The following is a 10,000-nucleotide window of genomic DNA, read 5'->3' as shown; positions in this document are numbered from 1 at the left end:
AAGACTTTAACAACGGCATGCGTGTGTTTTATAGAACATGCAGTCTGATATGATGGAGGAAAAACACACACTCTTTCATTCAGAGACTCAAACTGAGAAAAAGTAATTGGTTGCAGAAGATGCTATTAATATAATGAGATTCTGCTGCTTGTAAATCAATATAATGATGGAGAGCTGAAGTCTCCTCAGAAGATGTGAGATGTTTCGGAGGAAGAGTGAAAGTGAAGCTCCTCAAAAGATCCTGAAGATCAGATTCTTCTAGAAAATCAAGTAAAGACGGTAAGAGTTGATCTGGAGATATGAGCTTCACTTGATCAGAATCAGTCCAGAGTTACACTGAAAGAGCTTTCACCGGATCAAACCCTCAGAGACAGCTTTAACAGCAACGTTTGATCATTTAGAGCTTCAGAAACGCATGCATCCGATACGACGAAGGGTTAATGAACTAAGTGTCAGTGTGGTCTGAGCGGAAGGGGCTGATGGGATTGAACGGCTCATACAGTAACGCACGATGACTGAGGATCAAAGAGGCCCAGGTCCGGGAGGGAAACCTTTCTCTTCACGTCTTTTAAAAAAACCAACCCTCCAAAAAGAGAAGCAACATCCGCCGAGAACAAAGCGGCGCTCTATCAAAGAGCAGCTGCTCCGACAGACTCTGCTTTTGTCAAGGTCATCGCTTCCCGATGCTTCGTCTCCGCGGTTCAAAGCCCGCGCGTCTCCGAAGACATCATTACACGGAAGATCCTGGAGGTCGTTGAAGAAACATCTCTTTATTGAGAGGGACGTCTTCATTGCCTTGATTCTCCCGAAAACATTTAAAGGAGCATTTTCACTCGAAAAGTCTGCTCTTTCTCCAAACCTGAAACCATGCTTTTAATGCACTAGTTTTTTTAAGACTGCCGCCCGTCTTCTTTCAGACTTGTGTAAAAAAAGCAGGTAAATGTGTTTGTATTTTATTGCATTTAAGCATATAACAGCAGTCTATAGCTTTTCTCACTTCAGCAGCTCATGAACATGTGGTTGGTTAGGTTTATATTGCTTTTATTGAGAGGTTTGACAGTATTTGTAATGAAAAGAGAAATCTAAAATCCCATCTGGAAAACCCTTACTGTTTTCTAACATGAAAAAGGATTTTGAGTCTAATGTTCTGGAAATGTACAAAAAATGAGTGCCCCATATGCGTAAATGTAAGCATGTTTTGGAAGTTTTTCTACTTTAAAATGTAGTTTTTAATTCAACGTGTTACTTGTACCTCCTTTCTCGTTATTAGAAAGATTTACTAGCAACTTTTTTTGGTGAAAATTTCCATAAATGCTGAATTTAAACCAAATTTGTTCCAGTATATTTAACTGTACAGTCTGCCTTAACTAACTTTGTCTTTATTCGGCTCAAAACTTACTCTCATTATAAACCTTTCTTTCGTGCTAAAAGGCATTTTGCACATGTCCTACCTTAAATATTTTAAAACATCATTTTTGATTAGGAATATGCATTGCTGATCTTCATTTGGACAGCCTCTAATATTCAGATTGCAGATTTTTTATCCTAATAACCTCAATAGAGCGCCGTTTTCACATTCAGACTCATTGCAGTGAGGTTTGTTGTTTTTTCTAGTTTGGAGGAAAACATCCCGCGTGAAGCACACGGTGTATTTCTGAGGGGAAGTTACCTCAGCGTGGAGGAAGTGGACCTCGGCCAGCAGACGCAGCAGATCTCTCTGTGTGCTCGGGTCAGTCTGCTTCTTCTGATCTGGACGATCACAACCCGTGGAGCCTGGGGGATCACAAACCGGCAGATATCTACATCAACAGCGTGCAAAATGCTGCATAATCAATAATCGTAATAACCACCAATGAGGATCGATACTAGTTTGTTGCATCAAGAAACATCCCTAATTCAGAAAAAAATATTTACATATGGTGATTATGATCGCGTAAAAATGACCATCTGACATGATGTGGATGCAGCTGGAGTCATTTACGTATATAACAGTTTATTTGTCTATTGACTTCATCATCTGTATTTTTCAGCTCTGGCGTCGCTCACGGATTCTTAAGATTTCGAAGAACAGCTTGAACTGAAAGGCTAAAGGAATCTTTATGCATAATCAATAAAAAAAGCTGGAAAAATGCAGGCAAGTTTTACAGAATCCGGAGCTAGTTCGCACTAAAATAATTAAAAAAAAATTCTAAATATTATTTAAAAGGATTTTTATTGAGGTTGTCAATTAAGATTATTGGAGTATATTTTCTAAAAGAAAAAAAATAATGATAATGATATTTAATTTTTTTAATTTTTACAATTAATAATGATAATGATATTTAACTCCAAAATGTCAGTTTAATTCAGTGTGTTACTTAAAAAAATATAAATACAAAAAAAAATACAATAAAAAAATAAAAAGGTAAATGCGACTATCTTACAAAATACTTATTTTCTTATTTTCTTATTTTCAGACTTATTTTCTTTAAAAAATATTTAAATTGTGAGCCAATAAAAATAGATATAATTTCAGAATTGTTGAATTTTAAAATATGAACTCACAATGTTCTGCATTTAGTCAGAATTGTGAAATGAAACGTTCACAGTTTTAAATACATGTCAAACAAACAAACAACCAAAAAAGAAAGGCAAGATGCAAACTTGGCATTGCATGAAAAATAAATATTTTGAATTTATATTTCATAATTATTTTTCCAAGAACTGCTCATTTGTATTTTTGTTCTGCCTTAAAGTCACAGTTAATTTTCTGGAGCGTGTTAGTGATTTGATAGTGAGACCGAGACGCTCGGAGTTTCAGTCTTCAGGGAAATCTAGCAAGCAGCGACTTACGGTCCCCGCGGTGCGTCTCAACATTACATTTGGAAACCTGAAATGATTTTAACATTACACGCGCCGGCTGTAAACATGTTTTGAAATACGTGACTTTTTGCAGCACACACATCATTTCATTATTCCTGGCTCTCGCGGGACTCACTCACTCGTGGTTTTCCATCGTCCGTCATCATAAAGCAGACAGAAGCGGCAGGCCGCCCGACACACGTCGAACACCTCCTGTTTCCGGGCAGTCTTGGCCAGAGAAGCCCATAATTTCACCCTGACAAAGACACAAACATCACAGAGAGCTCGTTTCAACCTTCGGCCCATGCCTGCTTTCATTCGCGTGTTCCTTCCTCGTGGAAGAAAATAGAAAAAATACGCTTTTTTTCCCATCGTAATGAAGTCCTGGTGGGCCTGTATGTTCCTGGCCTTGAGAAACGTACCGTGATGAGCTCCAGGGTGAAGCTGATGGAGGAATTCATAGCCTGCTCTCTTTTAATGAACACATGCAGTACACATGGCTTTTGGGAGTGAGAACTTTTAGAAGTGAGACTTGCGCCGATGTAAAATTGAATGAAAAAAGTTTCATTGCGCTGCACAATATTCCTGTGGAGACTAATAAAGTCTAAGTAGAATAAAAAATAATTAATACTTCATGTGATGCAAGGCTCCTTGAATTGAGCAAAAGGGGCAACATATTTATATTTCAAGTATACGCTGTATCACGGTTTCCACAAAAATATTGTGCAGCACAACCGTTTTCAACATTGATAATAATCAGAATTTTCTCTTCAGCAGTAAATCAGTATATTATTATGATTTCTGAAGATCACGTGACGCTGAAGACTGGCGTAACGATGCACATATTCACACAGAAAACAGCCGTTTTAAATTGTAACGATTCACAATTTTTACTGTATTTTTTTTACTGTATTTTACTCTTAATCAAATAAATGCGGTCTTGGTGAGCACTTTTCAGAGACTCGTTTGTGTAAAAACACACCTTTCTTTGTCATCCGAGCTCTGGTCAAGCCCATCCAAATGACCTCTGACCTTCTGCACACGGCTGCTGTGATGCTGGGCTTTAGCGGCGAGCAGCTCCAGACGATCTCCAGCTCCATCGTCTGCAGAAACACGAACACAATACATACAACACAATCAAGTCAGTCCTGAGAACTTACGAAATACCCTCAGGCCTGACGCCTCTGGTGGAGTTCAGATCGACGGAATCGTGTAACTAATATTAAGGTCAGCATGAGCTCCAGGAGCAGCTGAGAGCAACATCATATCAGTGTGATGATGAAGAAGATCTGAGGACAAACATCGTCTTCATCCCGAGTGGGCGGCGTGAGCTTGTTTCACAGACTTCATACAACAACAAAAACAATTCCATCACCATGATATAGTTATTTTAGCTGCGTTTTCCTGCTGCTTCGTGCTCTGTTTTCTTACCATTCTCTGCTGCACACTAGTTTTTAAAAGTCTCTTCTGCTCACCAGGGCTGTGCTTATTTGTAAAAAAAAATACATAAAAATGCTGAAATATTATTACAGTTTAAAACCACAGTTTTCTCTGCGAGTACGTGTCAAAGTGTATTTTATTTCTGTGATTTTCAGCATCATTACTCCGATGTAATGCTCGAGAAACATTTCTGATTATTATCTGTGTTGCGCTGCTCAATATTTTTGCGCAAACTGAGTTACATTTTGTTTTTCAGGATTCAAAGACGATCAGAAAGTTTAAAAGATTAGCATTCATTTGAAACAGAAATCTTTTGTAACATTAAAAATGTCACTTTTGATCGTTTTAACGCATCCTTGATGAATAAAACCTCTGAACGGTTATATATATCTACTTCTAAAATCTCTTTTTTCCTTTTTATAGCATGATACGCTGTATTATTCCTCCCAGCTGCAATCATGCAACATTGAACAGCTCATACAAGATTAAAAACACCAGATTTATATTTCCTAAAAAAAAAAAGACCTGAGCACAGCAGCAGCAGAGTCGTGTTATGAAGCAAACTCTGCTATTAATCACTTTAATGGGTCAAATTTAGAGAGAAGCAGCAAACACACTTAAGATAGAAAGCCAACTGGATGCAAATCATCCTATGAGAGATACGGGAAGTAAGCCCAAATATCTAAAGTATAATGTTTGCAAAAAACGAATGATTTCTAGCATGCACGTAGCAGGGCAGATACGTATGAGTGAAGTCCTGGTGCACAGATCAAACGCTTCAGTCGGTCTGATTAGGAGCATAACAGGCCGGATAGTGGGAGAGACGCGGGAATCTGTCACACTGGGAGCGAAATCCACAATTACAGACAGAAAACTGAACTGGCAAGCTCTAATTGCGTTACTAATCAAGACTAGCATTAGCCTAGCATCCGCACAGACCTTTGACTTGACCGTCAGCCTCCAGGACGCTCAGGAAAGCATCGGGAGCCAGAGCGACTCCAGCGGTGACCAGCAGAGGACGTCGCTTTCTCAGAGCCTCGCGGCCGCCTCCCTCTTTGGCCTGTAGAGATCACACCACTAATCAATACACCGATACTGATAATAAAGAGCTGGACATCAATGGTGAGGACTCCACCAGCAGCATTTAAAAGTTCGGGGTGGCTAAAGTTAGGTTTTAGGTTTCTTCTGCTCAGCTAGGCTGCAGTGCTTTGACCAAAAATACTGCTAAAAATCATAAATATTATAAGCGTTTAAAATCTGCTGTTTTCTCTGTGAATGTGTGTTAAAGTGTAATTTATTTCTGTGGTTTTCTGCATCATTACTCCGGTCTTCAGCGTCAAAATCAATGTTGTCAAAATCAAACATATCAATGTTGCGTCGCATGGTATTTTTGTGGAAACTGATTCGGTGCTCTGCAGTGAATGGGTGCCGTCAGAATGTCTGGAGAAGACAATCCAGCGTTAAGATGTTTTTAGCTGAAACATGAGTCCATAATAACTCTGTCTTTAAGTCTGAATCAGAAGAGAAATCTGCAGAGGCCTCGTATTTTAGACGGCACCCATTCACATCCATCGCTTAGATACTGATGCAGGGACACACTTCTCCAAATCTGATGAAAACACAAACTCATCTTAATCTCGGGTGGCCCGAGGCCGAGCACATTTTTAGCACAAGCTGCTTTTAGGTGAAGCGTTCCTTTAATGCATCCTCGCTGAATAAGATTATTAATATATTACTGATACTCTTACTGCCCTCAGACTTTCCAACGCTTGTGCATCTCCAGTTTTGGCTTGCGTAACACGCATCAAAGCCATTTCCCAGAATGCAAAGCGGCGCGAAACTAACGAGGTTTTGTTTCAGGACGCATTCACTGTGAAGTTTTATTTTTAGTCTGCATCGGACGGGCAGCTTTGGCCGCTGTGCGTCTCGCTTGTTTTTCGGGCGTCTCGCGTCGCATTTTCACGTTTAAGAAGGGCTCTTTGGAGAAGCTCTGAACGGAGCGGCGTGTAGGAGGCACCTGCTGGATGAGTTTAGCGGCGCTCTCCTCCGCTCGCTCGGGAGCGCCGTGGACAGAGGAGCGCAGCCGGAGGAGGCGCAAGGAGGAGGACAGCTGCTCGGAGTCGGGATCCAGCTCGGACGCTTTCTGGAGATGCTTCACGGCGGAATCCAGCTTCTCATCCTCCTCGTCTATAGCGGCCAGTTCGGCGTGAGCCCGACTCAACACGTCCAGCAGCAAACTGAAAAAAGGCAGAATTGCACTTTTTATAATCACGCAATCGTGAGACAAAGAGGCACATTTACAATAAAAAAAAATAAATTATTCAGTTGAGGAAATGGTCTTCTGTGCTAAATAATGCTAAAATAATATAGGAATATAGAAATGTTTTGACAGAAGCACAAAACTCACACGCAACACAAAGATAGCCCTTTAGTAGAAGGTTTATAGAAAGTTTTTATATATATATATATATATATATATATATATATATATATATATATATATATATATATATATATATATATTTTTTTTTTTTTTAATATATATATTTTTATCATTATTTTTTTTTTTAAAAATACATTTATACATACATATATATATATATATATATATATATATATATATATATATATATATATTTTTTTTTTTTTTTTTTTTTATTTATTTATTTTTACATTATTTTGCAAATCAAGTTAGCTGAACTAGCTGAAATAAAATGTTTAGATTGACTTAAACATTTATTTTAATTCAAGGAATGATCTAATGCAGTGGTTCCCAACCTGTGTGCCATGCACTAAGGGGTGCCGTGAGATCTTTTGAGGGGTGCGCCAAAATTTCAAATTTAATTTTTTTATTAAGGCAGAATCAGTGTAAACAGTATTCTCATATCATCTAGGACTAGGTATAAGGTGTTGTTGCATGCAAACTCTCGAAATGAAACAAATAAATAAATAATAATAAAAAAGCTACAGAGATTTTAAATATCTATTTCCTTATAAGGGTGCCGGGAACTTTTGAAAGGCTTTCCAAGGGTGCCTCAAACAAGAAAAGGTTGGGAACCACTGATCTAATGGTTTTTAGTTAACAATGATAACCCCGGACACAGCCATCGCATGACTCCAGAAGATGTAGAGTACAGCATATGGGACTAATTTTAGGATATTTTAAGATGATTTTTGTCTTGTTTAGAGCCTCTGGTCACTGTCCGCTTTCATCGCGTGAAGATGTTCTACGTCTCCGCGCACGAAATAAACATGCATTTCCTTTCTCTTCTCATTCGTCTAATGACCCTGCCGTCCGCAGCAGCAACGGAGCGCTGTGTTTCAGACCTGTGTGTGCGCTCCAGCGCTCCGGCGAGGCTCAGCAGGGCTTTCCGGACTCTCTTCCGAAGGTTGTGTTGGAGAAGAGGCAGACACGCGTTCCACAGACACACACACACCGCCTGAGTCGCCCGAGAGTCCGCTTCCTCCAGAGCCGTCTGCAGCAGCGCTTCCAGTCGAGAGATTACACTCAACCGCAGCTGAAAGAACAAGACAGGCTTCATGATATCTTAATAGACATGCATATGAAGCAGATCTGATCTGAAAGCGTCAGCATGTTTTGTCACTTAAATGCTTTAGGTTTATCAGCGAACTTCTAATTAGAAATTTATGAAAACTTTTTACTATCGCTAAGATAATATTATAGTTTTTTTTTTTTGCTGATATATTTTCCTTTTTCTTTTCAATTTTTATTTAAACATTTTCATCATTTTATTAATGTCTGCACAGTTTTTTTAGTGTTAGTTATTTTAGTAAATCAAGTTAAAATAAAATAACATAAATAAAATTAAATGTTGCCTTGTCAGCTAGCTGAAATAAATTGAAATACATTTTAAGGAAATTTTATTTATTTTATTTCAAGTACTAAAATGCTTTGTTTTAGTTAAGAACTGCTAAAATAGCCATTTCAATTTAGCGATTTAATTTGAGAAATAGTGCTTGAATACACCGTGTCTTTGGTATTAGAAAAAAGAAGAATATAATACAAATGTTGCCATGTCAACTAAGTACTTAAATTATTTCAATATGATTCTAAAAAGCCAAAAAATATATAAAAGCAAACAACTGAACTAATGAAACTTAAAATGTAATTAAAATAAAAACTGATATAATTTTTTTAAATCACAATATAATACTATTAAAATATAATTTGTATATTATTAATAAATAATATTTAAATAACATTTTCATATAGAAACTGTTATATTTTTCTTGCTTGTTTTCTGATATAAACACATATAAAACATGCTTCATTTGATTGCGAAGCGCAGCTGTGCAAGATATTAACTATATACTGAATTAAGCTGAAGTTTCTTTTTTTGCACACATGTAAACGGTTTACTATATGTACTAATGTTTTGCTATATGTAACGCAGCGTATGCGACGCAAGTTTTAAAGGTGCTACACAACTCAAATGCAAAATAAATGCTATAGAAACGAATGAAGCGCAGGAGCCGAAGGGGAGCAGGAAAATCCCACATCTCTCCCAAAGCCTTGATTACTGTCAGCTTGTTTATATGCCTCACGGATCAATATTAATACCCTGTTCAAACCACAACTTCCCGATGCGTTCCCGAAGCCTGAAAGTAAACAGAGCGCAACTATAAAGCGCCGAGGTCTTGCGGATGCGAATGTTTGCTCGGTACCTCCACGCCGGATCTGGAGTAATTCTCCATCCCGTGTTCGTTCAGCTCCAGCTCGCGCCGGACGCACTCCGCCATCACGCTCTGGCCGACCTTCAGCGAAACAACAACAGCAGACTTACGAAAACAAGACGGCGTGCAAAGACAGATGAGCTTTGTGCGGCGTCTCACGGTGACATCCGTGGCTCGGAGCTCCTCCAGACAGTCGGACGCTGTTTGGTGATGCTTTAACTGCAGAGAGAGGAGCGCCAGATCCAGCAGGAACTCAACCCTGAAACCACGAGGCCTGAGCTGATTACACAGATATTTTCAAGCACATCCTGCCGGCTGCAGAAGGTCATAGGTTTATCACGAGCTGAGGTGCGTACTATGATGAAGAGGAATAGTGTGGGGAAAATCGATCCGTTTGAAGTCATTCTGGAGCGAATTGGATTCGTGCTGCTCCTCTGAACATCTCAGTGGACATCAGAGAGTGATGCTGAGAACGTTTCTCAACTTATAGAGCGATAGAGCATCGCTTTTCTTGAGGCTTGCCCCTGCACTGAGAGCAACGGCTGGTTTTCTCACTTTTTTTTGTTTATAGCGAAACCATAAAATCAAAACGGTGGCTCTTGGGAGTTCTGGCTCTGCTAGTTTCACGTCATGTTTCTAAAGAAAATTAGTTTTATTCATCAGGGGTGCATTCAATTCAAGTAAAAGGATATATTAAATGTCTAATATTTCTATTATGACGCTTTCTGCAAAAATATTGTGCAGCACGAATCAGAACTGTGTTTTGAGCAGTAAATCAGCATTATGATCTCTGAAGACTGGAGTAATGACGCTGAAAATCACTGAAATAAATGACACTTTAACACATTCACAGAGAAAACGGCTGTTTTACATTGTAATAATATTTCACAATTTTGCTGAATTTTGGATTTAAAAAAAAAAAAACTATGTAAAAATGATCTGCATTTAAAACACTCAGTCCTTTTGTTTTGCAGAATCAAAATATTAATGACATTATTTGGGCTATGAAATGCATTTTCAATAA

At 38.5% G+C, this 10,000-nt stretch overlaps 1 protein-coding gene across 1 annotated transcript in view; it reads right to left on the bottom strand.

Moving 5' to 3' along the window:
* LOC122356256 (cilia- and flagella-associated protein 46-like) overlaps positions 1-10,000 on the bottom strand; it is a 64,696-nt gene that overhangs the window by 42,479 nt on the left and 12,217 nt on the right. Inside the window, 8 exon segments of the mRNA XM_043254788.1 lie at positions 1,670-1,773; positions 2,982-3,097; positions 3,824-3,944; positions 5,221-5,341; positions 6,299-6,518; positions 7,609-7,799; positions 8,968-9,057; positions 9,136-9,235. Of these exon segments, the coding sequence (XP_043110723.1) occupies positions 1,670-1,773; positions 2,982-3,097; positions 3,824-3,944; positions 5,221-5,341; positions 6,299-6,518; positions 7,609-7,799; positions 8,968-9,057; positions 9,136-9,235 (1,063 nt within the window).

The sequence above is a fragment of the Puntigrus tetrazona genome, chromosome 13 (genome assembly GCF_018831695.1).
Source record: "Puntigrus tetrazona isolate hp1 chromosome 13, ASM1883169v1, whole genome shotgun sequence".
NCBI classification, from domain to species: domain Eukaryota; kingdom Metazoa; phylum Chordata; class Actinopteri; order Cypriniformes; family Cyprinidae; genus Puntigrus; species Puntigrus tetrazona.
Note: the sequence above shows the minus strand (reverse complement) of the source record. Positions and strands in the feature narration are given on the sequence as shown.